Source organism: Vipera berus (assembly GCF_964194415.1).
Source record: "Vipera berus genome assembly, chromosome: 1".
In the NCBI taxonomy this organism is placed as follows: domain Eukaryota; kingdom Metazoa; phylum Chordata; class Lepidosauria; order Squamata; family Viperidae; genus Vipera; species Vipera berus.
Window position 1 is genome coordinate 255,263,460 of NC_138202.1, and position 26,494 is coordinate 255,289,953.

General features: G+C 36.6%; 1 protein-coding gene across 2 annotated transcripts in view; it reads left to right on the forward strand.

The window, feature by feature from the left end:
* SLC16A10 (solute carrier family 16 member 10) overlaps positions 1-24,972 on the forward strand; it is a 49,844-nt gene extending 24,872 nt beyond the window's left edge. The window contains exons 4-7 of one of the 2 annotated variants that reach the window (XR_014028464.1): positions 13,472-13,615; positions 18,919-19,147; positions 19,865-21,558; positions 21,638-24,972. Coding sequence is in view for 1 of the 2 variants with exons in the window: in XM_081343659.1 (XP_081199785.1) it covers positions 13,472-13,615; positions 18,919-19,147; positions 19,865-20,100 (609 nt within the window). In the remaining variant the exon portion in view is untranslated. Of the gene's footprint in view, positions 1-13,471; positions 13,616-18,918; positions 19,148-19,864 lie in introns of both variants that reach the window. The other variant, XM_081343659.1, reaches the window with a different exon arrangement.
* The last annotated feature ends 1,522 nt before the right edge of the window (positions 24,973-26,494 follow it).

The window sequence follows — 26,494 nt, forward strand, 5'->3', positions numbered from 1 at the left end:
AGAAGAGCAAAGGAACTGGGGGAAAACATCTTGGTCTGTTTAATTGAGATACAGTCATGTGAATTTATTTATTAGATTTACATGCGATTCATCTTGTCTAAGATAGAATTAGGATATTATATAAGAAATGATAAACTTAACAAATCTTTAGGACAACTCTAACATGTGGACAGCAAGAATGGATTTGTTCTCTATGTCTGAACCTAGGATGAAATTTAGTAAGGCAAAGAAAACTTATAGTTGGGTGATAAAATGATACAAGTTCATGTTTATTACTTAAAATGTTAGTTCACATTTCATTTTAAAATAACCTTTCTTACATCCTTAGAACTTGTACAGTTTTTCTGAAACTGATTCAAATTAATGAATTTACAGTTCTGAAACGATTACTTTTTTTTTTAGAAAAACTATTGTACCCTTTTCATTTCTGCTTTATATTAGGAAAATATTTTTGGTGATCACTTTCAAAATTTCTAGTTTTCTGGCTATATGTTACATGAGAAGGGAAATTTACATCGGTGCCTGTCCTATGTAGAACGATAGAACTGGAAATGTATAGTTTTAATTGCAACTGCACATATTTTAATATTTGGGCAGTTCTTCTTTGTTGCTCTCTTGTTTTCTATTACACTTCTTGCTCCACATCTTTTTACTGTACTGTATTCAGTTTTTATTTGCTGTGTTAGCTTCCCCTTTTTCCCCATCCACATCACCTTGGGTAAGTTAGAGGAAGGAAAAGGAATCCATTAGGGCCCATCTCTATTGTTGTATTCTGTAGACAATGAATACTGATGAAAACAAAGATACAGAGCAGGACATCTGACCCCTTCTCAGTTTAGGATGTTTTCATGCTTGACAGAAAAATGTGGAAACCTTGAGATTATAATTGATACTTTTAATGCCTGGGAAATGTGATAACTGTAGTCCAACCTTGCTGACATTACAGTAGTCCTCAATTCAGAACCGTTCATTTGGTGAGCGTTCAAAATTACAAGACTGAAAAACGTGTCTTATGACCATTTTGTACACTTACGACCATTGCAGCATCCCCGTGGTCACGTGATCAAAATTTGGATGCTTGGCAACTGGTTCATATTTATGACAGTTGCAGTGTTCCGGGGCATGTGATCACCTTTTGTGAACTTCTCACAAGCAAACCCCATGGGGAAACCAGATTCACTTAAGAACTGTGCTACTAACTTAACTGCAGTGATTCACTTAACAATTGTGGCAAGAAAGGCCATAAAATGGGGCAAAACTCACCTAACAACATTTTTGCTTAGTAATAGAAATTTTGATCTCAGATGTGGTCTCAAGTCAAGGACAACTTGTACTTCTTCAGAGAACTTGTTTGGTGATTTATGAAGCCAAGAAATTTGACGTAGAGAAACTTGATGCTGAATAATTAGCTATTAGAATAGCTTGAACAATATAAGTTTGCATCTGGTCACAAAAAGGGAGTTTCTTGATTTCAGAGTCCTTGCCTTTGAATATTTTTTCCATCTGTTTTCTTGTTCTGTGCAGGCAGTAAGTGAGTTTTTTTTCCTTCATGTACAACCATGCTTTTTTTTTTAAGATTACACTGACCTAGTTGACGGAAGAAGTGAATTTGGGAATAATTGTTCTAAGTGCATCTCCTTGGATCCCCTTGAAGCAACTTTGTTTAGGGTACAGCCAGGGGAATAATTCTGAGCTGAGGGCAGGGATATGGATGTCTCTCGGACATTTTGTGAACATGACATGAAATCTCTATGTTGGGGAAAAAATGGTGCAACAACATATAGAACAGTAAGCACTGGAACCAGGCACAAATTCAGAATAAGGGTAGCTCATATTTTTTTAATTTGACTCTGAAGAGGCCAAGTCAAGACTGACAAGATTGGTTGGGCAAATTAAAGTTTTAATAAGTTAATTTTGAAACTGATTTCAGTTTTCAATGGCTGCCACAGAGGAGGCTTGCTAACTCAAAAAAAAAACAGCAACCAGAAATTCAACTACAAAATCTGAGAGTCAGTATGGTATAGTAATAAAGCTGTTGTGCTAGGATTGTGGAGGCCAGGTTCATCCACTCTCAGCCGTGGAAGGATATGGGATGACTTTGTGACAGTCTCTCTAAACTCAGTTTACCTCATAGGGATGTGGGGATAAAATGAAGGTAGATCCCCTGTAATTGTCTTGTGTAATAGCATCTGAAAGATACAACTTGAATTAAGGTAGTCTGATTTTATAAATGGAGCAGATGAATTCATGCAGCAAAGAAAAGGTGTAATTCTAACTAAAATGGTTAAATTTTATGTCAAATGTATGACATACAAATTATAGGTAGGTGTGAAAGTGGGAAACAACAAACTGATGCATGTTACATTCCAGTGAATGGAAGAAAAAGTGATGGGTTTGGGGAAACATTCTGAATAGATGCAATCTAGCAAAAATTAGCAATTTTTTTAAGCAAAATTAGCAAAAATTAGTGAAAAATTATTCTGTAGATTACATGAATGGGTGGAAATGAGACAGGAGAGTATAGAAAAGGCGACTGGGCCATTCAGAAGAGAAATATAAACACTGATATAATGTAATGGGAATAGAAATACTTAAGTGTTTATAATAAAATGTAGAGATAGGGTTGAGAATGAACGAATATTGCATGAATATGAATTAAATGCAAAAATAAATGGCAAGTATAAAAGTACATTGGTGGTTTGGTCATAAGAGAACCAATGAATCAGGATTAAATTGTAAATGCAATGTAAGGGAAAAATGTATGGATGAAGAAGAGAAAGACCAAATCAGCTCCTCAAAAACAAACAAGTAAAGAAAACAAAAACAGGGAAGGAAGGAAGGAAGTTTAAAGAACAAAAGGCAACCTATAATTCAGTCTGTGATGTGGTGGAAATAAGGATGGTTGTGAAGATAGACAGTGTATAGTAAATGATATTGGTATAAAGGGGATTTAGTTGCATTTTTTCTTATATCTCATGATTAATTCATTTAAATTATCTTAACCTGTGCTCTGTATAACATTGCATACCCAAAGAGAAATAATGTAATGTGTGGATAGATTTTCTGCATTGGGCTGCAGCTTTCAATTTATTTATTAGGGGTTAGAGAGAGAGAGAGCTTTTGATAAAATGTGATATAATGTATAATGTGATACTAACATACCAGTGCCTATTTAATTCTTTACAGTAAAAATGTCATTTCATATAATTGCACTAAGGCTCATTCAGATTGGAAAATACAACTAAAATTGCCAAATTCTAGTTGATTTTTGGGAGGAATGTATTTTTGTAAAGCAGACTTTTGCCCACTTATTTTCTTTCTTCTATTTTTGAACATATAATTTTATTGAAAATTGTAAACACAAGAATAAAACTAATACAAACTCTAATAGAGCAAACAAGAATCATCTTCTTTCTTCTAGATGTCCCGATGAAAATAGCAGTTCAGAGCTATCATTTTTGGATGGAATAAGGTCGGAAAAGCCTGGTATAGTCTCATCTTAATCTCTACAGATTGGAGTTTCAGTTACTTCTTGATAGATAATAATGAACATTTTTTTCTTAATAATGAATCTAAACTTCTACTGTTCATCACTAGGTTATCATAAAAACTAGTTAAAATATCTAATTAAAGGGACACTTGACGTGATATGTATTTCAAGTGAACGATAGTTCCTGACTCTTGTGCTTCAAATACACTGTATGTCAATAATGTGCACAGCAATTGACAGGCAACCTGACAAGACATTTTGGTCACCTCATGAATACAGCCCCTGTTCTGGCTTCCCTAAAAGCCCAGAAAAGACCAACTATAGTTTTCAGTAGACAAGCAGTGACCCATTGGGCCATTGTTTCAGAGATACCTCTTATTTGAACAGAGATACAAGAATGATTATGCGTGGGCAAAAAAAAATCAGTGTGAGTAGTGTCAGTTACCCTATTGATTTCCCTTACACCAGGGGTGTCAAACTCACAACGTCACATGATGTGTCGCGACGTATCATGACTTTTTTCCCATTGCTGGCAATGGGGTGGGCGTGGTTTTGCCATGACGCATCCGGCCCACGGGCCAGCAGTTTGACACCCCTGCCTTAGGGGAAGCTGACAGTGACCTCATAAATCTACCTTCCTTCCTGTTCCTTCCTTGATCACTTCCTTCCTTCCTCCCTCTCTCTCCTCCCTTCCCCTCCCCTCCCCTCCCCTTTTCAACAGGCAGTGGCTGTTGCTAGGTTGGGGAGGAAGCAAGGCTAGGTGGGCTAGAGGTCAATGGAGTGCAAGTGCAGAGGACAGGTAGAGGATGGCTCATTTCTTCATTGATTTTCTCCTTGCAAGCTTCCCCCAGGCAAGGACTTTGCTAGTGGGAAGATGGCATCTAGTGTTGGCAGTCACATCAGTTCCTTCTGGGTTTTCAATCAACTTGTGGGATGTTGTCAGGGAACATTGAAAATGAGGATCATGTGATTATAGCTGATAATACAGCAGAACAATAGTACTGAATAGCAACAGCACAGTAGCATTCAAGCAGCAAAAAAACAACAACCAAGTTTCATTCCCTCAGGAACAATGGGTCCCAGCATTCTGAAGGTTAACCCATTTGAAAAACTTCAGTTGACAAAGTTTTACCGTATGATGCAGCATTTCGCCCAATTAAAGGTTACAAAGTATCAAACAGACACAAGAGTTTTAGTACCATATAGATCAGGCATGTCAAACTGCCGGCCCGCAGGCCGGATGCATCATACCGAAACCGCACCCACTCCATTGCCGGCAATGAGGAAAAAGTTGCGATACATCGCGCAACGTCACATGATGTCGTGAGTTTGACATGGCTGATATAGATGGACGGTTCTGTGTCACATCAGGTAATGTAGAGCCATCCTAGGATAAGGAGAATCTGGATTGTTCCCTGGCAGGTTCTCTCTCAAGGCTGTTTGCTAGCCAAGAGGTGTAGACTGTAGGCCTTAAGAAGCATAGGAATCTAGTTGCCAAGAGTTTTGATTTCAGCTGCACCCTGCTTATAGTTGTTAAAAGGCAATGATTACTTTGGTAGTTGGTAAATCATTGTAAATGAAGAGTAATGGTAGTTGTGGGAGAATGTCCCCAAAATCAGATGTTGGAAAAAGAGGTATATTAACAGGCCAAAATTCACTTGTGATCGAGTAACCCTGGTTTAGGGTAAACCTAAGTCAGGATACGTGACACACTTCGTAATTCTATGGAAAGACATCTTGGCATTTGGACTAGTTCAGAGGTAGGCAACCTCAGCTCTTCTATGACTCGTGGACTTCAACTCCCAGAATTCCTGAGCCAGCCATGGAATTCTGGGAGTTGAAGTCCACGAGTCATAAAAGAGCCAAGGTTGCCTACCTCTGAACTAGTTCATTAATAGCAGAAAATATGCTATGGGAGCTGCAGATCGAGGTGAGAATTGCAGAACCTTTCTCCTTTCACATTAACAGGGATGCCTCCAACTGTCGTTGTCAGCTTCAAATAGGTGTCATCTTTATCAGTACTTTTTCTGTATACTTTTCTTAATAATTTGAATACATCAAAACTGGAAAAAAACAAATATATAGGGATTGAATGGCATCACTGCAAATTTCTCTAGGTTTTTTTCCCATATAAACTGCCTCAAGGGCAAAACCCAGTTGCAGCTGTTTTTTATGCTTCTTTATATCAGCTTACTTAGGCAAATATTCCCATTTACTTATAACCTGAATTCAGTCTTATATTATTTAACTGTTTCTGAGCCATTTTTGTTTGCCTATTTGCCTTGATAGCAACTAACTGCTTCAAAGACATTATTTTGTGTTTTTCAATTATATATGAACCAAACAGTACTATTTTCAGGATTATTCTTTATGAATATTAGCCATAATTAATCATCCCATCATCTCTCTCCTGTCTTTTTTCTGTGCTCTTTGTCTCTGTGTCGTGTTTCTTTTTCATTAACTTTCTCTATCCGGATTTAATATGCTACTTGTGCATTAAAGTGTGACCTTGATTTTTACATTAATATTTGTAAGGCCCCAAACTTCCATGACTCTTATGTGCTTTACTTGCTTTTCTAATCTTTACATTTATTTTCCTTCAGATTTCAACTTCTGCTGCAATTTGACAGTGCAGGTTAGTGCTTCCCCCCCCCTCGCCCCCCTTTAACAGCACCGTATTTGCTATATCTTTACACTTAGCCTCTCTGTCGCTCTCTTTCTCTTTCTCTCTCTCTCTCTCTCTCCCCTCCCTCCCTCCCTCCCTCTCCACAATGAAAGTGGAAGGAAATATCTGTTTCCATATTATACTACAGTCTTTACAGGTACAGCAGGCAAAAGTGGTGATCAAATATTATAATTATTAGTGACCATTTACTTTCTTGTACATATTTTCTTAGAAGAGAGGCTTTCTAAGAATTTCCATGATAAAATTAGAGACGGGAAAGATTAGATTTTTTTTTTAAAAAAAGATAAGGAATGAGAGTTAAATAAATTTAATCATTGGTCCATACAATAACACATGACTGGTGTTAGTTCACTGTATTATATTAAAAATAATTGATATGCAGTGAATTTTTTTTATATGGATATCTTAGGAGGAATTTAATGCCTATTATCCTGTGCATGCCTATGTGGAAGTAACCTTATTTTAGGCAATGGAAGTCACTCCACTGAATATAAATTCTGTATTTATAATGCAAATATTGATAATCTTTTGAGAGAAGTTGGAACTTGTTCTGGGTGTATACATAGAAACCATGCAAGGAAATATCTGAGCCCCTTTCCAGCAAAACACAGAAGCAGTTTTCATGTCACTTTTTCAAACCATTTCCAAAAATGGTCTCATGCAGCTGGGGAAGGGAGCAGTGTTTGAAAAATAAAAAGCAAAGTATATCATTCATATAACATTATTTGCCAACTTAGCATTTATAATCAGAGCTCTGGTCGTAGGAATGGTCCAAAAGTATATGATATATTATATGCAATATGCATCAGTTTGGTATGGTTCTGCATTTAAAAGTGGGAACAATAATAATAAATAAAAGCAGGCAATTTATTTTACATGTATTTGTTTTAAATAATTGCAAATAAAAGCCATCAACAGTTTGGATTTAAAAGAAATAAAAGGAAATTTACTACAATATAGTAAAACAATAAAAAGCAGATAAAAATAATAAAGTTGAAATAAAACCAAACTAAATAATATTACAAATAATGGTGGAAATGCAATGAAGTTAAAAGATCTGAGAGAATAAAAAGGCTTTTGCCCAGTGCCTAGAAAAAAGAACAAAGAAAGCACTAGGCAGAACTTTGGAGGAAAATATTCCATAATTGTGGATCTAGTATTGAAAAAGACTGAAAATAATAATAATAATAATAATAATAATAATAATAATAATAATAATAATAATAATAATAATATAAAAAACTGGATCACCACTTGAACACCATTGGCATTGACAAATTCACCATTAGTCAATTGCAAAAGGCAGCCTTACTAGGAACTGCTTCCATCCTGTGACGATATCTATAATACCATCAAACATCCACATCTGCCTATCCCAGCTCCTTGGTAAGGACTCGATAGGTAGACAAAAATGCCAAATCCCAGTCTGAACTTCTGGCTGACTGCGCAATGAATAATAATAATAATGATGATGATGATGATGATGATGATGATTATTATGATGTAAAAAATACAACTTGCCTGTGTCCAAAAAGTCATAGGAACATAGGGTGGAAAAAGTTGTTGAGGATGAGAGGGTGAAGATCTTGTGGGAATTTTGAATACAGACAGATCGCCATTTGGAACACAACATGCCAGATATCGCAGTCCTAGGGAACCGAAGCGTACAGCTGATTGATATCACTGAGTCAAAGAAAAAGAGCTGGAAGAAATTACAAAATACCACGACCTGGCCATCAAAACTGCACGATTATGGATGAAACATGTAACAGTGATACCCATTGTCATTGGGGCACTGGTAACTATGTCCAAAAACTTTGCAAAATACATCAAGAAACTGCAGCTTCCTGCAATAACTCCAGCAATGCTACAAAAAACGGCACTACTTGGAACATCTTACATTTTAAGGAGGTACCTGGTAAATACCTAGGATGCTGGCAGCAACCCGTGTGAACCATTAGTGCCAGTCAGTTTGAATGTTCAGTTGACTGAGGTTCATGTTTAATGAATAAAAGATTAATAATAATACTAATACTAATACTAATAATATAATAATAATAATAATAATTATTATTATTATTAATAATAATAATATGGTATTGTTACTTTAGCCAGGAGACTACAATGCTAATGCAGAGTAGTAGTTTGGCTGCCTATTTACTATTGTGGGTACATGTTCACAAGGTGCATCACAGGAGTGCAGACTAGCTTCACACCAGAAAGAAAGATGAGCATCTCTTTCTGCAGCATCAGCCAAGGCCTCCTCCCTCCACCAGAGGCATCTTGCAAATGAGCATCACAACCAGCAAGGTTCAAAACCAGTAGGAAACTGACCACCTGCACAGAGTACTAGCTCATCTCCCCACTGAGGTGGTACCTATTTAATCTTCTAGAATACAACACACTTTAGAACTGCTAGGTGGGCAGAAGCTGAGGCAAGTGTTGGGTATTCACTCTGCCATGCAGCGTTAGGGCTCAAACCGCTGGATCAAAGACCGTCTCCAGCATCATTATAACCCACTGAGCCACCAAGTCCCCTGTTCCAAAATAGCTGTCCAACATTTCTCAGTCTGCATAGATGCTTGGAGCAGGGCCTTCATGAAAAGCTTTGGTAGAAACATATGGGAAGAAGCATTGTTTTGTGTTCACTATTTCTCTACAAGGTGATTTCTTTGCTCTCAATGTATGTATTTCAATGTATATATTTCATTCAATCCCTTCTTTTTTCTCCCAAGAATGAATTGTACCCTCATCTATTATGTAATCATGTTATTCAGTATCAGGCCTATCAAGATGAACCATTTAAATGAAAGCCCTTGTTTCATGTATTTACCACTTGTCAGCACCAGAATTTTTTCTCCTTAATTGTGGCATTAAAATATATAACAGTTCAGATGCTTTAAAAAGGAAAAGTGAGTAGACTTACAGCTTCTGCATATCTTACCTGAGATGAGAAAAGGGAAGAACCACTTAGAGACACATTCTTTTTAAAGAAGGAAAAGAAGGAGAAACCTTTGGTAGGAACCTGTGTCTCTTGTGAATAATGAAACCTTTATTCTTCTGTAGCGTCATGCAAAATGTGTTAAGCTCAAAGCCTTCAAGGTGTTCCAAGCTCAAAGGAGACGTGAGTTCTGCGTTCTTTCGGAACAAAATCTGACCGTTTCAAATACTGACATTTTGAGAACTGAGTCATAGGAAACAGCTTTCAAGCAAGTTGCTTTTAAGTTCAAAACAAAACATGCTTGTTCAGATAGTTTTGTTTCAGGATTGAAACAACAAAAATAGTTACATTTTGAGCTTTATTGAGATGAAATGTACCCAGCTTGACTGATTTTGAATAGGACTATTTTGCTCTGAGGATAAAACCAAACAAGATTCCTTCTTCCAAGTCAGCAGAAGAGAAACATTTGATTCTCTCCTGTATCAAATGCAATCTTCATGTGATAAAAATTAAAACTATATTATATTTTTAATAGCTTTTGCTGGGTAAACATTTGATAAAAGTAAACTGCTGGTAGTGTGTGACTGTTTTTTTTAAAAAAAGTGCAGGGATACAACTCCAACACTTTTTCCAGAGCAGGAGTGTAATGTTATTGATTCAAGCATCAGGGTACCAACAACTCTGGTGAATTAATGAGATAATAAAAGGCCGTTCAGGTCTTGCTGCTGAGATCACACATGCCGGAGGTTACATAGAGGCAGTCAGATGAAGAGAAAATAAAAGATGGGGCACTCTTTTTCTTATTTCACAAAACTTCTTTTAACTTCTTTAGAAGGTAGTTTGCATTCTGTGAGGTAGCTGCATTTCAAATGGTTGAAAGCCTTTTATTGAAGTTCATGCACATTAACAGCCATGTCGCATAAGATGGTATAAATTTTATCACTCTTTTTTTTTGGGGGGGGGATGTTTGTTTTATCTGCTTTATATATAAATAAGAAAACATATTTATTCGTATTTGTGTATAGAATATATGTCTATCAATTTTAAATTTATTGTGGATTATGAACATCTGCATTTCAAAGATATACTTGCAAAGATATATGAGGCAGGCAGGATAATTAACAGAACACTATGCCCAACTTTTTTTTCCTGAACCTTTGCTATTTAAGTTCCTGTGAAGTTTTCAGAGAGTCACAATAACAGAGATGGAATGGACGGACAGACAGACAGATAGCCAAAAGTCAGATCCCATAGATCAATGTTTTAGCAATCTTTTTCAATGAAAATGCTACTGTACGTAGGAATTTTTAAAGGCCATGAGTCAAATGACTAGGATATGTTCAGGAGAAAATATTTGAGTATTTAATATAATTTATATAATAAATTGTCTATGGGGCCTTTTTTGGTACACTAGACTAGACAGATAGATAAATAGAAAGAGACAGATAGAATTTTCTCCAAGTGCAGGTCTTTTGTGTTGCTTTCCTTTGACATTTAAAAATGCATTTTTAGAGCATACTGAGTCTAACTAATCTAAATAGATCTTTAGAATTTGTTTTGTTAATGTTTTCTCAAAATGATTCTGGGAGGTGTGATCCCATTTTACCTTGACAACAGTTACATGAAGTAGTCTAGAATGTGAAAGCATCATCTGGTGCAAGATAATCCAGTGATTTTTGACAATGGTTTATTTATTTATTAGTTGGCTTTGCAGGTCATTTAATTGTCATCTAACTCTGCAGAGAATATATAATCAGTGAGAAACATAATGAAACATTAACACACGCACATAATAGATAACCAACTGCAGGAGTGCAAAATTGTAAGAGCCCATAGCATACCACAGGATTCACAAATAATCTGGGGCTAGGTTTGGTTGGAAGAGCCAGATCATTAAAATCTTCCTGAAGGACATTAGAATAGCTTATAGCTGAAGTCACAAATACTCAGTTTTGACATGGTATTCCTGAGAACATTTATTTGGAAAACATTCTCTGAAATACATTTGATATGCTTTCAGGTCCAAGTGTTTGTTCTTAGTATGTCTAAGAACAAGGAACACAGAAGTATATGTTAAGATAGTTAGAGTCCCCTTGCTTTCAGATTTTGCTCAGGTTTGTTAGAATATTGAATTGGTGTTCCTAAATTGCAACTATGAGTTTCTCTCTCCATGTGCACCTTACTATATCTTGGCAATATCTTTTTTTCTGCTGCATTCTAATGAGATTGCTTTCATCTTGGCACAGCTCATTAAGTGAGAGAGGCTTAAGTCATCCTGAGTTATGAAGTAATGTTGCCTCCTGTATTGTATTCTGATACACTCCACAATGATATCTGGAAAGTGGGTAAAATCTAGCAAGATTTTTGTCACTCATCCTTTGTAGGGAGCTCATACAATTGATTTGGGAAAGAAGAAACTGAAGCAAGAGAAGCATTAGCAGCTGGGTAGCCAATTTCATGCCAATTCATCTTTCTGCAGACTTAAAGTTGAGTAAAGAGCTTCTCAACTAAGTAGTGGAAAAGATCTTACGTAGGTAACCCTATGGCTTGCACCAGATGGTTCATTTATGAAAAAAATATATTGTTATTTGGTATTATAGATCACTTCTTCCTGTAAATATTAAGAACATTATAATGTTTAATTTCTCCTGTAGTAGCAAGGGATTAAATGAATTTCTTATGGTTTTAAAAAAGCATAAATCCTGTCCATAGAAAGAGTTCTGTGTTTACATACTAACAGTTCTACTTTTCAACAGTATTACTGTGTTTTGTAAAGCTGATACGATCTAAAACTTTGGCCTTTGACAGAGTTTTTTTAAAAATCAAAATAGTATGAATAAAATGAACATTTAAAAGATCATTTTTAACAGTGGGGTTTATTGATTAATCTCTTTAACCTTTCAGTTAAATGGGTTTGTGAGACGAATGAGAATTCTGGTTATTTTGTTTATACAGCTTTAAAGGCCTTCTTGCTTGGAGTGTCCAATAATTTGTGATACGTGCAGTATAATTCTTTTCTACTTCTAATTTTGATCCTTTAAATTTAAATAATTCTTAAACTCATACAATATTTAAGAATAATTTCACATCTTCTTGACTCTTTTCATACTCTAAGTTTAATATTTAGATACTTTTCTTTTATAAAGTGTTTATACCTACACATAGCTTTGTCCTTGTTTATTTTTCTGAACATATTCCTGTCTTTATTGAACAAAAACAATTTGATTCTCATGAATTAACGGGTTATCAGGTTTGAACAATGAGATCCACATGTGAAGAGTTCAATTAACTACTTTATTGCTCATGCCTATTTCACAGGAATCTTCCCAGACTGGCAGCCTGCAGTTAGAAAAGACTAGATAAGGTTCAGTGGCATTCAGGTGTGTGTGTGTGGGGGGGTCAGACCTTGCCCTTTTGTGCCTACATAAGGATTCCAGACTAATTCCCTGCTAGAATCCTCCCCCTGGCTTAGCCAGTCTCTCTCTGACACAGGTGCTGGATAAGAACCCTTCATTCATTTTTCTTTTAACACATTTGCCCAGTAAAAAGTTAGTTAGGACCATAATTATGCTGAATAACACAGAGTGGAATATTCACTGAGTTACATGTGTTTTTCCAGCTTACAAATGATGCTGTTAGAATTATCATTGGTTAGATGTTGGTTCATGGAAGACATTCTGCAAATATGGCAGCAGTTCATAGCTGCTTTTCTTATTACTTGAGCTTTTGATTATAAAGATTACAAAGTGTAGCTTTAAGACTTGTTTTTAACCCTTTTAAGAAAGCCATGGGTTTCCCAGTTCTTATATTTTTCCAAGTCCAAGTCTGGTAGTTATATGATTGAAACCAACCAACTTTGTAATTACAATAGGGAAACTGAAGGCAATATGACCTAGTTACATTTGTATATGCAGATATTGTATCTGTTGTGAGTTGGTTCTATGATTTTTATAAATGAGAACAGCTTAGCTACATCCTTTCAATCTTATCTTGGTTTATAAAGTTGAGATATAAACAAGTATTTTATCAATGAGTGCTGCTTATTTGTCCGTTTATATGGGCTGTTATTAAACTAAGAAATCTCTAATTAGTCAGGATAGGATATTATGACTGGCTACAGTACAAAGCTAAGTCATAATTTGAAGCTGGTTCTGCATTCCATTGATTACATCACAAATAGAAGAACAAAAGAGGAACATTACTGAACAAATTTATAAAGCTGAGATATGATTGTTTAAACAATGTGCACAAATGTAATACTGTAAAATTTTAAAATATGGCTGATTTTAAACTAAAGTATTACTTCTTAGATTTTTTGTTATATTAAAATCCTGTTTTTCCTCCTTCCAAATAGCTAAAACATGTGAAAGAACGTATTGGTGACCATGTTCCAGATGTGACACTTCTGCTTTGTCTTGGCATTACTTCAGGAATTGGTCGATTGATCTTTGGCAAAATTGCAGATTATATCCCTGGTGCAAAAAAGGTTTATCTACAGGTACTGCTAGATAAATGATAGAAAATGCATTAATAATATATTTCTACACATTTCAGACCAATAATATGAATCTTTTGGTGGATTTTTTTTCTATATTTGCTGTCCTTAATATTATCAGATGTGCATAACTTTTGCAGAGTTATGTCTGGCATCTAAAGACAATTGAACTGCTAATACGTATTTAGTTGCACAAGAACAGTCCAGGAGATCTGAGATAGTTTTGTGTAGGCATAGTTTTCACCAATAATATCCAGGAAGTAATGCTTCTGAAAATAGCATGTTACATCAATAGCATGTTTTAAATATTTAAATCTATAGATAAGCAATACTGAATACTGAAAATTGGCAGAGATATTGTCAGATGCCACGTATTTTCAATTGAACATCATTTTTGATGTATATAATTACTATTCTACATTTCTTTAGGCAAGAGCGAGACCTAAAGTTTGGAATAGGAATATTTCTTTGTGTGAATTCAAGTTTTTTTTTAAGGATTGAGTGGTTACTCGTGTTTCTTTGTATAGTTGCTCACTGCTTATCTACATAAGGAATTTCTTAAAAGGTCACAAAATAGTAATGTCAGGTAAAAAGTTGGTATTTGGCACTAGTGATGCTGCAGACTTCAGCCAATATGCCCTAATCAATTCAGATGACAGAAACCTTGGCAAAATATTCCCTTTTCTAGAGACAAAGTATTGATTTTTTTAAAAGTAACTTCTTAAAGAAGCACTTCTTTAAAAAAAGTTGTTCAGAATGAACATTGAAATAACTAAATATATATAGCCTAGCCTACCTCAGAGAGTAAATATAGTGTACTTCATAGCTGCAGTAGTCTTCTATAGTTTCACATATACTGTGACATTTAAGATTAGTTAATGGATTGCAAATGATAAGCTTTAATTCTGAACAATTATGACATCAGACTTCTGCCCTTTCTTTCTTATCATATTCTGCATTAGACCTGTTCTTGTCATGATTCCAACTAAATTTATCATCATGGCAAGAACACTTTCAACCATCATACCTACCAAACTGGGATAAGAAATAAATGGCATAGAAGCCTCCCAATTATTATTGCTTCCATGACCAACATTTATAAATATTGTTCAGGGTTGCCAGAACAATGAGAAATACATTGTACCAAGCATGTACCAAAGTATCTTTCCTACATATTCTAGAAAATAACTGAAAATGTTTGTCTTAATGTCTAAGTTTTCATTCAATTCATGTTAATAACTTCACTATCCCATTTCTGGAAAGAGCAAGAGAACTAAAAAAGGAGAAAGACTCAAGATTTCAGGCTGCAGGGAGACCATTATACCTATCTTATAGGAATTTACCTAAGTTTACAGACAATGCTAGTTTAGTTTAAAACAGACATGTCAAACACAAGGCCCGGAGGCCAGATCCGGCCCGCAAAGTGGTTTCATGCGGCCCGCGAAGCCATCCTGGAAAGAGTGAGGGAACGGCCCCCACTGCCTTGGCCCTGGCCCAGAGACCCTCCTCCTGCCAGAGACCCTCAGATCTGTCCCACTCCTGCCCAGGCCCCCATAGGTACCCTTGATGCAAACGATGTAGAGCTGGCCACGCCCACCCAGTAGGCCATACACTCCCTGGCCACGCCCACCCAGTAGGCCACACCCACCCTGGCCACACCCACCCAGCCCCCTGAGGGCAACCGCAATGCTGATGCGGCCCTCCATGAAATTGAGTTTGACACCCCTGGTTTAAAACAATACTGAGAAATCAAGTGAATGCCCTCCATGTCTTTGTGGATACAGGAATTGGAGGAAATGTCAGTTGGGAATTTCTGCAGTCCAGGGTCAGGTGAGATTCATTGTGGTTCTGGTCATGTTGAGGTCTGCCTTTGCAAAACAAATATGATGGAGCAACGAAAGGCAGCAGTGGTTTCTGTTGGAAGTCTGTTTCCCATAGAAAGGGTAATAGAAATATAAAGACTTACTTTTATATTTATGCCTCAGCAAGATCACTTGTAAGACAGGGCATTGATCCTTTTTATTCCCCTTTTCAAGGCTGAGTAAAAATTTCCTCAGATAAATGATTAAGAAGACACAGATGGTTGGTTCACTGGAGTTTCACCTAAGAGGAACAAGGCATTCACTGTTTTTCATTTGAGGTTTTTTATTTGTCTCATTGCTAGGATATAAGGAAAAAAGGATTAGATCAACAATGAAGGACTCTTTGCCTAGCAGAAATCTTGAAACCCAATATCTTAATATTAGCACAGCATATGTTTTATACAGTATGTAACGTATAAAGTGTTTTCTTAAAAGATACAAGTCAAACGTAGGCATGCTTACTTTATCCGAAAGATATGAAACTTACAAGAAACAACATGGGACAATGGACAGGATACTGGACTTGGGCTGGCACACACTGCTTGGGCAGCATGTTACGTTTGGATGAGTTGAGCAGAAAATTACTCTCATTCTTTTAATGCTGTTGTGGTCACACCGGGTGGCATCATTTAGCTGACTGTAACTAATCTTGAGAAAACTAAACAAGATCATATCTGCTTAGAACTTAAATGGAAACTGGCAGGATATATCCAATTGTTAGGCCAGACTAGGATATTGTGCTAAACAACCCAAGATAAGGTGAGAGCAAGTCATGACTGGATGTGACCATGCATTTAACAGGAAATGAGAAATTACAGGAAAGTAGAAATTACTGTTATATTAATTATCCTTACTGTATCATTGTGACAGCCATTACTTCTTTTCAGGATTTTTTTTTAATCCCATTTATATCCCGCCCTTCTCCGAAGACTCAGGGTGGCTTACAATCTAAAGCACAAATCAATGTTTAATACTCTCATAGAGTCCAAACATCTAACATACATGAACAAATAATGTAATACCATCTTATTATTAAACAAAAGAAAATGAACATTCTTAAAATATTTAAAGAATTGAGACCTTGTAATAATAATAATAATAATAATAATAATGATGATGATGATGATGATGATGATGATGATGATGATGATGGAAGGGACCTTTGAGGTCATCTAGTCCAACCCCCTGCTCAGGCAGGAAACCCTATACCATTTCAGGCAAATGGCTGTCCAGTCTCTTCTTAAAAACTTCCAGTTTTTAAATAAAAGACAGCCTGAAATTTTAAGAAGACATCTCTTAATGATGGGCTGTTCTGTGTTTGATTGACACAGCGGAGTATGCCTGAATGCATTAGGCAGATCTTCATACTATTTAGGTCTGTGAAGGCTGAAAGCAGGTTTTTAAATTGGGCCTGGAGACAACCTTCAGCTAATGCAGTTTCTACAGATTAAGTGTAACCTGTTGCATTTGCCAATTTCCCACAAGCAACCTTCTACATTCTCTACCTAAACACTCTAAAATATCTTTTAAGGCAGTCTTGCAAAGAACATATTTCAGCAATCCAGTCTTAAAAGGAAAAAGAACACAAGCCAGTAACACAGCATAAATCACTAAGGCAAGGCCTGGTTCTTTTCTTGGGAAAATCCAGTTACCAAATCAGCTAAGAATGGGGAAAAAATTCCCTGGCCTTGTGGCCATTGCCATTTCAATTTTAAGTAAAACTGTGGAGCGTAAGAGCATTTCCAAACTTCTTCTTCCTTGCTTTTTTAGAGGGAATGTAACTTATTCAAAGGAAATTGCACATCCTTCTTAAAATTGATTATTTTCCAACTTTGAATCTCATCTATTACAAAATTTCCTGTAGATGTTTTGGTGTTCCTACTGCTGAGGGGAGGACAATTTGTCCTGATAACCTTCCAAGTGCAGAACGTCACCTTCCATAGTTCTCACCCAGCGGAACCAGTGGAAACAAAGGAAAGGGCTGGATGTCCTGCACTTGAATGATGTTGCAGACCACACATCTGGATGAATTCTCAGAGTTGTTCCATGTGATTCTCTCTCTCTCTCTCTCTCTCTCTCTCTCTCTCTCTCTCTCTCTCTCTCTCTCTCTCTCTCTCTCACACACACACACACACACACACACACACACACACACACACAGAGCCCTTCACTTATAACCATAATTGACCCTGGAATTACAGTCATAAGATGTGTTGGTTGTTAAGCAGACCACCACATAACCACACCCAATTTTACAGTCTTTTCTGCAGTGGTCATTAAGCAAATGTCACAGTTGTTAAGTGAAGCCACATTAATTTTTCTGCTGGAAACTGGAAGAAAAACCAGAAACCAGCAAAAAGTGTAAAAATTGTGACTGAAGGATACTGCAGTCACAGCTTTAAATGTGAGCCAGTTGCCAAGCACTCTAAGTGTAGTCATCTGACTGCAGGGGCAGGAGAGAGTGTGTGTGTGGCCTTCAGAACTCTGGAACCTGGTCATAAGTAGCTCTGGGGAGGTTCATCGAAACTTTGAACGGTTGTTAAGAGACCAGTCATAAAGCAAGGATCACTGATATCCCACATTTATTTTTATAAATAATTCAAGACAGCAGATATACATTATACTCCTTCCTCCTCTGTTTTCCTCACAAGAACAATTCCGTGAGGTGAGTTAGCTGAGAGAGCGAGTGACTGGCCCAGTCACCCAGCCGGCTTTCATGCCTAAGAAGAGACTAGACCTCAAAAACATCATAGAGTTACGCCATGCCTTTGTAACAGTAGTGTTGCAAATAATAATGTGGACACTTTACAATAAATAATTAACCAAAATATGTTTTTAATGATGTCCCTCAACTCATAGGAGGCCCTTTGCTCCAGTACTGGCTTCCATATGAAAAAAAGAGAGTAAATGCTAATTAATTTCTCTTTCTCTGGCAATGCACATGCAATCTTCCAAAGATGCCCTGAGGTGTCCGAAGAACACATTGAAAGTTGTTAGAGGGCTTTGCAGAGAAAAAAGGAATGTGAAAATCATCTACCTTTTTCATAGATACCTTCATCTGTCGATGGAAGAACTTTCTATCAGCAAGTGGATACAATTAAATAAATGGAGGACACTTTCCTAAGTCAAATAGAATTCTGATTACTACATAGACACATCAATTTAGTTTTCTTGATAACAATAAAAAGTAGTTTGGTATTACTTTCTTTATAGTAGTAATTATAATTTTCTTACTCCCTAGTTTACTACTTTGGAATCTCCTTGTATTGGGGAACATAAGGAATTTAAGTATAACTATGTCAGATCCTGCTTAGATTTGTTTACGAACTACCAAGCTTGACCTAGGTAGTGCTACCAGCAATTTTTATGGAAAAAATCACTTGTAATGGATATAATAATAGAATTCCTTCCCTGTTTTTTATGGTTTCTTTTCCTCTTGTACAGGTGATATCCTTTTTGTTAATTGGCCTGATGTCTATGATGATCCCATTATGCAATTCCTTTGAAGCTCTTATTGTTGTCTGCCTTATTATGGGCCTTTTTGATGGATGTTTCATTAGTATCATGGCACCGATTGCTTTTGAGTTAGTTGGCGCACATCATGTTTCTGAAGCAATTGGATTCCTTTTGGGCTTGATGTCTATACCAATGACAGTTGGCCCACCTATTGCAGGTAGGCAGAAATGTTTAATTAAATATGTAAAAAGCATATCAAGTAGTAATTCTGCTGTTATGTTTTTAATTTTAACTGTGTATTTTAATACATTGTAAGTTGCCCAGAGTTCTTTAGATTAGGTGGCCACAATACATTTAATATCATCATCACCTTCCAACAACATCTGCCTATCTTAAATCCTAGGAAAGGATTTGATAGGTTGATAAAAATGCCAAATCCAGATCAACCATAATAATAATAATGAGAAAGTGAAGGTAGTACCAATAGTAACAGATGCCTTGGGAGCAATTCCAAAACAACTGGAACAGTTGAACGTCATATCATCGGCACTGACAAAATCACCATCAGTGAAGAAGCAGGATTTAGTAAAGGCTTCTTGCTGGAGAAAACAGAACTCTGAATTTCTCCTTATTCATTCTTTTGGAATGGCATAAAAATATTTACTACAAGGGGGATTGGAGAAAGTCACCTCCAATATCAATTCCCTGAGCCCAATTTGTATATGATCCAATAGTAGTTTCCCCCTTTCTGAGACTACTTTTGAAGAAAGGAAATGTTTTATTAAGCTACAGGATATAGACTTCGGTTGGATGATTATTGTAGGCATAGTGAATGTAGGATTATTGACATATTTTAAAAACCTGCTGAAAAATCTAGCTATCTCGCTTGTTTGAATGTTAATCTTAGTGTTTTGGTTTTTTTTTCTTTTTCCAGGAAAATTACGGGATCATTTCGGCACATACGATGTGGCATTCTACCTAGCAGGAGTTCCACCTATTATTGGAGGAACTATATTATGTGCTATCCCATGGGTGCATGCAAAGAGGAAACACAAAGAACAAGCTACAGCTGTGAATGGAGAAACCACAGAAAAAATGCTGGAAATCAAAAGCCCCCCTGTGTCGGACTCATTTGAGAAACCTAGCAAAGAATCAGAATCTGTTATTTAATATTGCTATTTTTTCTACCAGATTGAATTTATTTTTATAAAATTAGGTAGCTTTCCGTTTATAAACTGAGTGCACCATGATCATGCTTTTTGGCAAAGCTATGGTTGAGCAGTGTGGAAATAATATCAAGAAATCTTTTCAGCTGTTTTTGGTTGCATTTACAAACTTTCCGACTTTTGGTATGACCAAATACATGCAGGTGAATGTGTAGGTAGGGAAACATATGAATGGGAGTCAAGATCTGTCCTGTCTTATCCGTTGATTTTCTCCCAGTCCCTTCACTTTTGTAATGATTCAGATGGAATTTTTAGTAGCATCTAATGGTTTTCAAACTATTACTGCTAATTTTTAAAAGTTCTGGGGAGGTAGATTCAGAATTTTTTAAATTGTGGTAATTTTTTGCAAAATGACATCTGCTCTCTAGCATGCTCCCAAGTTGAATAATTTACAAATGCCTCATTGTGTGGTTTGCTTCTTGGTGAAGGTTTGGCCTTGTTTGATTCAGTCCGCGGCATATTGCTTCTAAAAGGAATACGAGATCCAGCTTAATCCAAATGTATACCAATACTTAACATAACCTACAATTGGAGCATTTATTTTTACAATATTGATATGTGCAGGATAAAACAGAATTTTATAATGCAATAGTGATACTTATTAGTTTTCTGTAAATTTTCTGTTGCTTAAAGCTTTTAACAGTTCTGGTCTGTATTGCTTCAAGTCTCAATATAGATAGTACTATAGTAAAGTTAAGGCTATCTCATACTGAATAATTCAATTAAAGGCTGATTTTTGTTCATGTGTATATGGGAAAGTAGGTGTGGAAACACATGAATGTCATGTCATTTAGTGCCTAGGAATTATAGTTCAATCAATTTCTTGTTAATAAGATTTTAAAATTACAGGTAGTCCTCACCTTATGACCATAATTAGGATTGCAACTTTTGTTGCTAAGTGAGGCAGTTATTAAGTGAGTCATGCCCAATTTTATGACCTTTTTTGCCATGATTGTTAAGCAAATCACAGTCATTAAGTAAATCTGGCCTCCCCCACTGACTTTGCTTGTTAGAAGCCCCTTATGTAAATGATGATCATATGAATCAGTTCACTATAGCTGTTGTGAATACATGCCAGTTGCCAAGCACCCAAATTTTAATCACATGACTGTGGGGATTCTATGATGGTCATAAATGTAAGGACCAGTTGTAATTCATTTTTTCCAGTGCCTTTGTAACTTCAACTGGTCGCTAAACAAATGTTTGTAAGTCAACCACTATACATATGTTAAGTACATTGACGTGATTTTTTTAGTTTTATTTGCATGTTTTTATTATTGAGTTTATTATTGAGTTCAGCAATTTTACATGTAAATTTGCTTTTTTTGTAGTTTTATTTCAAATCAAAAGACATATTTAAGATAGCATTATTTGAGTTTCAGTACTGTCATGCATTTCTCTGGTCCTTCCTGTGCATAGCACAGTTATTAAAAATAGTAATCCTGTGGATGAAGGCCAGATTCTGATTCTAACCTGCTCAGGTCCTGTGTTCTGCACCAACAGCAGAAACCAGCAAGATGAATACTGAGAATGACATGGCAACACCCACATGGGTTACCTTTCAGTATTTTGAATTTAAAGCTGCATTTGGCTGAATATGCCTTTCCAGGTATTCTACCCTTTTTCCCAACAGACACATTTTGCAGCATCCAGTTCATCTTGGTAGCTATTTAGGCCTCCACTGAAGGATGAAAACTGTCCATCCATTACGTACTATGTATGTACATACTCATCATACATTTTTTTACCTGCGTAAGAAACATTATGCAGTGTGTAAAATAAGAAATAAGTGAGCTCTTCCCAATTAACACCTCAAGATAAGAAAACATGTGATTAGATCCGATTTAGTTTCATGCTAAAGCATTTCATCACTTCAAATTATTTCACTCTGTTTCTCCACCTAAATCTCCAAAGCACCTGAAGGCAGGACAAGAAGCAACGGATGGAAACTAATCAAGGAGAGAAGCAACCTAGAACTAAGGATAAATTTCCTGACAGTTAGAACAATTCATCAGGGGGATGACTTGTCTCCAGAAGTTGTGAGTGCTCTAACTGGAGTTTTTAAAGAAGAGATTGGACAACCATTTGTCTGAAATTGTATAGGGTTTCCTACCTGAGCAGGGGGCTGGATTAGAAGACTTCCAAGGTCCCTTCCAACTCTGTTATTTTGTTATTCTATTTGAGGGTCCGTATTTGGCCATTTTCACCCACTTCTAAAGTAATCTTTTTAGTTCCATCAGACTTTTCCTCTCCTCTTTCATTCTTGAATGCTCCTTGCTCTCTGACTGCATTTTTTCAACTATATTTCTTTTTTCACATTATGAAGTCTATCAACTACATTTTTATGCTACCTATTAGCATTACATCACATACTTCTGCAGAACTCAGTGATTACTTATGTGCCATCAAGTGAGTGTCAACCCTTTATCAGCCAGACACATTTTCTCCATGACGGTCTGCCCCTAGCCTGATCCTTCAGCATTAGTGTTTTCATTCTGTTCCAGTGTCTAGATAACCTTCACCTTATCATTCATATTTTTCATGGAGGACTTATTATCCTACTGTGGTCATTCTAGTTTCAGTCATATTTTGTTTTAAGGTTTTCCCCATTAAGTTCTCTTTTCCCCTCAAATCCATTCTTCACACTATTCAAAAATGGTGGTAGTTTCATAAACACAATGTCTCTACATCCTTGCATTCTTTACTAATCCTCTTGACCTTTCATCATAATCATTTTTTGCTATGTTTTCACATGAATAAACATATTTAAACCACATATTTGAAACAGATTTTTCTAAGCACACACTCACTAGTCACCATTCTCATTTGTTCTTAGGTCTATAAATTGCTAATTTGTTTTTGTGTTCTCTCACCTTGTTCAAACCCATCCATTGATGTTATCCAACAAAAACATTTTTTCTCATTCAGAACATTGCACGATTTTACTAAAACTCATCGCTGGCATGTACATCATTCGTTAGAATGTAACCTACAGCTATTGTCAACTTACTGAATTTTAATTTGATAAGTATGTATAACATTTTTTTACAGCAATTCACCCTTTCTGACATAATTTTAGCTTTCATTTGTTATTAAATCTCCTATGCATGTATTCATCAACTCCAGAATATTAGATTATCTTCATTCACTTCTTGATTTTTGTTTGGTTTAAGAAAATCCTGTCAGAATGAGACATTTGTCAATCTGCTGGTGTTGAGTCCTAACAAACTACCACAGCCTTCCCTTGGGAATAATCTTGCTGCAGTGCTATCTCCCATTTTTCCTGTTCTAGGAAAGTAGATTCCAATTCCTTTTTCTGGGTAGGTCTTACTAGACATACTGTATATGATAGATAGAAGACAGATAAGATGAGCAGAATGGATAAATACAAAGTTAAAGCATCAAAATGCCTATATAGACACAACAACCATATTTAAAATAAATTTTTACTATTCCTTTGGTCTCCAACATCCTTTAGAGTGAATTTTAGCAAGAATGCTTTAATAGACGTTTCATCATTTTTACAGTCATGAAGTAGAAAGCACCCCTTTGGACCTGAGGGTTAAATCCGACTACCCTAAGTAACTGGAAAAATGAAAAATGTTGCAGCTTTACAACATTTTAAAACTCACAGGGAAATATAAATGACTCAGGGAAATAAAACAATAATTTTTTTAAAAAATCTACCAAGTTCCAAACCAGCAACCTTCTACAACATTTGTTAACAGTGTTATAAACATTGTAATATTGTAGGATTCCTGGTGAAGGTTGTTCTGGAACACACAGTAGAGTAACCACTGATTCAGCTGTGAGGGCCACTCTTATCTTTAAGATGTAGCCAGTGAGCTGCTGGGATTCGTATTAAAGGACACCAGCCAAAGCAGACAGAAGAGCCTAGTAACAGGGCACCTCGGCAGTGTAGATAAGCCCTTAGTTTCACAGACATGTAACATACTATATTTGCTTCTTTCATTTAATCAATTACTCCATACTCTTATATCCCAAGTCACAATCTAACATATGTTGTCACTAGATGAGGCTATAACAACCCGCCTCTACCACTCTACTGGTCTTTCTAAAAATATATATATATATCTTTGGTTATTCGGGTTTTTCCCCGCGTAGAACTAAAGGTGTAGGAGCGACGTTTCGATGGAATCCCATCCGTCATCATCAGGCTGGTGGCTTCTGCTTCCTTCTTCTGGGAGAAGCATGTGGCTGTTTGTTCCTCTTTTTTAAACTGCCAGAGGGGGTGTGTTCTGTGGGTGGAGGTGTGCTCTGATTGGGTGGGGGATTAAGTGTGTTCTGATTGGGTGGGAGTGTGTTTTGAATGGTGGGTGTGTTCTGATTGGGTGGGGGTGTGTTTTGATGCATACATGCTATGTGATGCAGGCTAAGTTATCTAAAGTCTAAGAGACTAGCTTGCATGCCAAAATACTGCCGCTTGCATCCCACTAAATGGAAGATATACAATGTACACACAAGTATACGCACTTGGCAAAATCCTAGCAAGACCAAGTTGCTGTGGCTTCCAGTTCTGGTGACCTTCCATTTAGGGGTAGTCTTGGACTTGAGAAGTCATCTTGTGCACCAATTACACTGAAAAACTGTCTGTTCCTCTGGGGCCAAGGTATTTAATTATTTTTCAATGATTTATAATTTTGGTTTGGCTTCATTTTCTTCTGTTTTCTGTTGTTTTATGTGGTTCTTGTTTCTTCTGTTTTACTTCTGTGTAAGCCACCCAAAGTCACAATCTGTCAGTTGGGCTGCCATATCCAATAAATTGATTATCTAAATAAATGTGATCATTACAGCATCTTTTTCTTTCTAGTTCTTTAGCTCCAGGGCTCTTGTGGGGCACAGAAATGTAGCAAATGAATTTAAATGCCTTCTTCAAAGGAGATTCAAAAGTGCCAATTAGGCAAAACTTTTGTCTATATTTACCAATAAAAGATACCTATGGAATGGTTTCTATTCTCATTCAAGATTTTGGCTTGTTTATTAGAAATAGCAAGGTAGTACTTCAACCAATTTTATGTTATGTTTATGGAAGAGGAACATATTCAATAAAGAATTTCATTTCTGGGAGGTATGTGCGTCTGTATGTCTGTGTTTGTGTACAACTACAGCATTAAACAGACAGAAAATATTGTCCACAGGCTGTTGAGATGCCTGCACATATGAAATTGTTTTATATTTTTGTTCATTTCTCACAGAGATCTACAGAGCATCATCATAATCAAATTAGACATTTTCTGTTTTCCTTAGATTGTAGCAAACATTTTTTCTAAGAAAGATAATTTTGTAATGTTTTGTTGAGAAAACAAACCAATCATAGACAGCAAATTTTAGTTATTACTTTTATGAGAGAATTTATCGTTGCCTTTTGTTGGATCAGCTTTTTTATTTCTGTATTGTTGAACTGTTTTTTTTCCCCTTTTTTACAAGTCCCAAAAGGAACTGGACTAAAGTTCTTAAAGAAGCATGTGAACACATATGAAATCATTAGTCAAATGATGAAGAAACCATCTGCTTGTTTGGCTGGATATTTATTTTACAGGTTTTATAGGCTGCTATAGTTAAACCAATTCAAAGAGATAACTCAACTCCCCCTTTTGTAATATGGACTAAAACTAAAATACAAAGGATGACATAAATACATTTAAAACATCACACTGATAAGATCCTTGGAGTAAAACACAGTGAACCTTAAAAAAGGGTAAAGGTAAAGGTTCCCCCGCACATGTGTGCTAGTCGTTTCTGACTCTAGGGGCCGGTGCTCATCTCCGTTTCAAAGCCGAAGAGCCAGCGCTTGTCCGAGGACGTCTCCGTGGTCATGTGGCCGGCATGACTAGATGCCAAAGGTGCACGGAACGCTGTTACCTTCCCACCGGAGTGGTCCCTATTTTTCTACTTGCATTTTTACGTGCTTTCGACCTGCTAGGTGGGCAGAAGCTGGGACGAGTAACAGGCGCTCACTCTGTTACGTGGCACTCGGGATTCGACCCGCCAAACTGCCGACCTTCTGATCGACAAGCTCAGCGTCCTAACCCACTGAGCCACCGCGTCCCTCACAGTGAACCTTACTAGTGTTCAAAACAATTTCCACCACCAGGGGCACAAAAGTATCCCCCCCCCAAATCTGTATCAATATCTGGTCCATTCTAGGCTTTCTAGATGCCAGATAGGAGGCGGGCAATGAAGAAAAAGTGCATTTCCATGGCTGCTGCAAGCGGCCATTTCTGAGCAAAGCGACATGGAAGGAGCCTCTTTTACTTACTGGATTTCCTGCAGATATCCTGGCCTTAAACCACGGATGGTTTTGAAGGAGAAAATCC